This window comes from Cryptomeria japonica, chromosome 11, assembly GCF_030272615.1.
Source record: "Cryptomeria japonica chromosome 11, Sugi_1.0, whole genome shotgun sequence".
Lineage (NCBI taxonomy): Eukaryota > Viridiplantae > Streptophyta > Pinopsida > Cupressales > Cupressaceae > Cryptomeria > Cryptomeria japonica.
This window is the reverse complement of record NC_081415.1, coordinates 338,702,720-338,704,905: the sequence shown is the minus strand read 5'-3', so window position 1 is coordinate 338,704,905 and position 2,186 is coordinate 338,702,720. Positions and strand designations below refer to the sequence as shown.

The 2,186-nt window shown below is 34.4% G+C and overlaps 1 protein-coding gene across 1 annotated transcript; it reads left to right on the top strand.

Moving 5' to 3' along the window:
* Window positions 1–202: 202 nt before the first annotated feature.
* Window positions 203–1,666, top strand: LOC131860203 (uncharacterized). The gene is made up of 2 exons (XM_059214582.1): window positions 203–871; window positions 1,265–1,666. The coding sequence occupies exons 1-2, from the start codon at window positions 203–205 to the stop codon at window positions 1,664–1,666; spliced, it is 1,071 nt and encodes a 356-aa protein (XP_059070565.1).
* Window positions 1,667–2,186: the final 520 nt, after the last annotated feature.

The following is a 2,186-nucleotide window of genomic DNA, read 5'->3' as shown; positions in this document are numbered from 1 at the left end:
TTATAATAATTTTCCTCATAGAGAGGATGGTTCTCCATCTGGTGATAAATTTGAAAATCTAGAGGAAAATCCTTTTTATAACTTAAGTACAAAAGATAATAAAGTTGGTCATGATGAAACCCTGGCCGCTGAGGAATAGGAGGACAGATAGTTGGATGAAATTATTCTTAGAATGACTGATTTAAATGAAAATGAATCTAAAATGGCAAAGGCTCTTAAGAGACAACCAGATTGGGTATTGCAGAAACTTGGATTAGAAAGAGGTTCCATTCAAAGCCCTAAGTCAAATAGGGTTGAAGAAGAGAAGAAAAAAGGTGAAGTCACTAGACTAACAACCCCTAGGTATAGTCCCCCTCACATGAGAAACTTAGAACAACCATTTAAGGTATATGATAATCCATTGTCTGATGTTTTGGATAATAATTATGAAAAAAGGGATAAATGGAAAAATACGCCCTACCATGAAAATAAAAACCAGTATAATTACAGACAATACAATAATTATAATGGTGAAAGAAGAACTAACAGTGGGGAAATTACTAGTAACTGGAATAATAGAGATAGGAGCAACAATGTAGGCAATAATGGAGGAAATCATGGTAATAATGGAAACTATGGCAACAATGGTAATTGGGACAACCGAAATGGAAATAACAATAATGGTGGAGGTAATAATAGAAACAACGGTAATAATGGAGGAAATAGAAATTATCAGATTAACAACTATGGTTGCAGACCACCTATGACCATTGAGAGGTATAAACAATTGGATTTCAGTGGGATAGTTGGATATCCAAATCAGATTGCAAACGATTTAAGGACATCTATTCCTAAATTCACAGGAAATGGAATTGATTCTGTAGAGCAACATGTAATAAATGTAAAAAATACCATTGAAGAATTTGAAATCCCTCATGAAGATGTTTTTATGAAACTATTTGTTCAATCTCTAACAGATGACATAGGAGAATGGTATAGGAATATTCCTGACAGATGCATTGGTAGTTGGCAAGAATTTGTGATAATATCCTTGGAGGAATTTGGAGAACATAATGACACTTCATTTGCATCTCATGAGTTGACTAGCATAAAGAAAAACTAGAATGAATCAGTCTATGAATTTAATAAAAGGTTTAATAAAATACTTAATAGGATGCCAAGAGATATTAGACCTGTTGATTCATTTTTGATTGATTTTTATTTAAGTGCTTTTGACAGCAAGACTCGTTATGAGATCTTATCTCATAAACCTACTACTTTGTAGCAAGCTTTTAAAACAACTAATACCATTGAAAATAACAGAAAGGTTACTGGGAGAATTTGCAAGAGAGATGATCCAAAATTATATAATCCTAGAACAACAAAAAAGGATGAATTTGGTCAAATCATGGACATGCTAAAGGACATGAAGGGTAAGCAAAATCATAATGAAAAACTACCCCCATATAGAAGTAACAAGCCTATAAGTCACAATAGGCCAAGATTGCATGGCATGCCATATAATACAAAGTGGAAAGATGGTAAACCGGTAAATGCAAATCTAAGCAAAGAAACTCTTGATCCATTGAAGAAGGTAAACAATTTTGTTGAAGAATATCCATGGTGTGAAGTATGCAATTTACCCCATGTTGCAGAACAATGTATGATTGCTCAAGGTTTTGCATAAGAGAAGGACCATGAGAATGAATATGAGCCCATGGTAAATGTACTTTCATCAAATCCATTTTGGGGTAGGGATGAGGATTCATCTAAGGGTGAGAAATCATTGGATGTACAATGGAGAAGAGAGAACCAGCAACATAGTGTACAACAAGTTTTTACTGATGATAAAGCGGACATCCCATCCTTGAGGAGATTGTTCCATAATGAAGAGAATGTGCATTTCTTGAGGAACTTAACAGATGAAGAAAAGAAAGCCTATACTGTGGCAGCAGTAGCTCAAGCGAAAAGCAATTATCAGTTAAGAAATAGAATAGTGAACCCAAAACAAGGTAAGCCATCTGGGATATTTGCAAAGGTTCCTAAAGCTAGTGGAAACAAAGACACCATCGCCAACAAGGAAAGGGAAGTTGCAATAGAAAAGGACAAACAAATAGAGCCTCTTAAATTAACAAAGCCAGTTAAAAAGGAATAGATTACTAAGCCACTCTCAAATTGTGGATCATTTATGTCTCAGGCTTTATCAC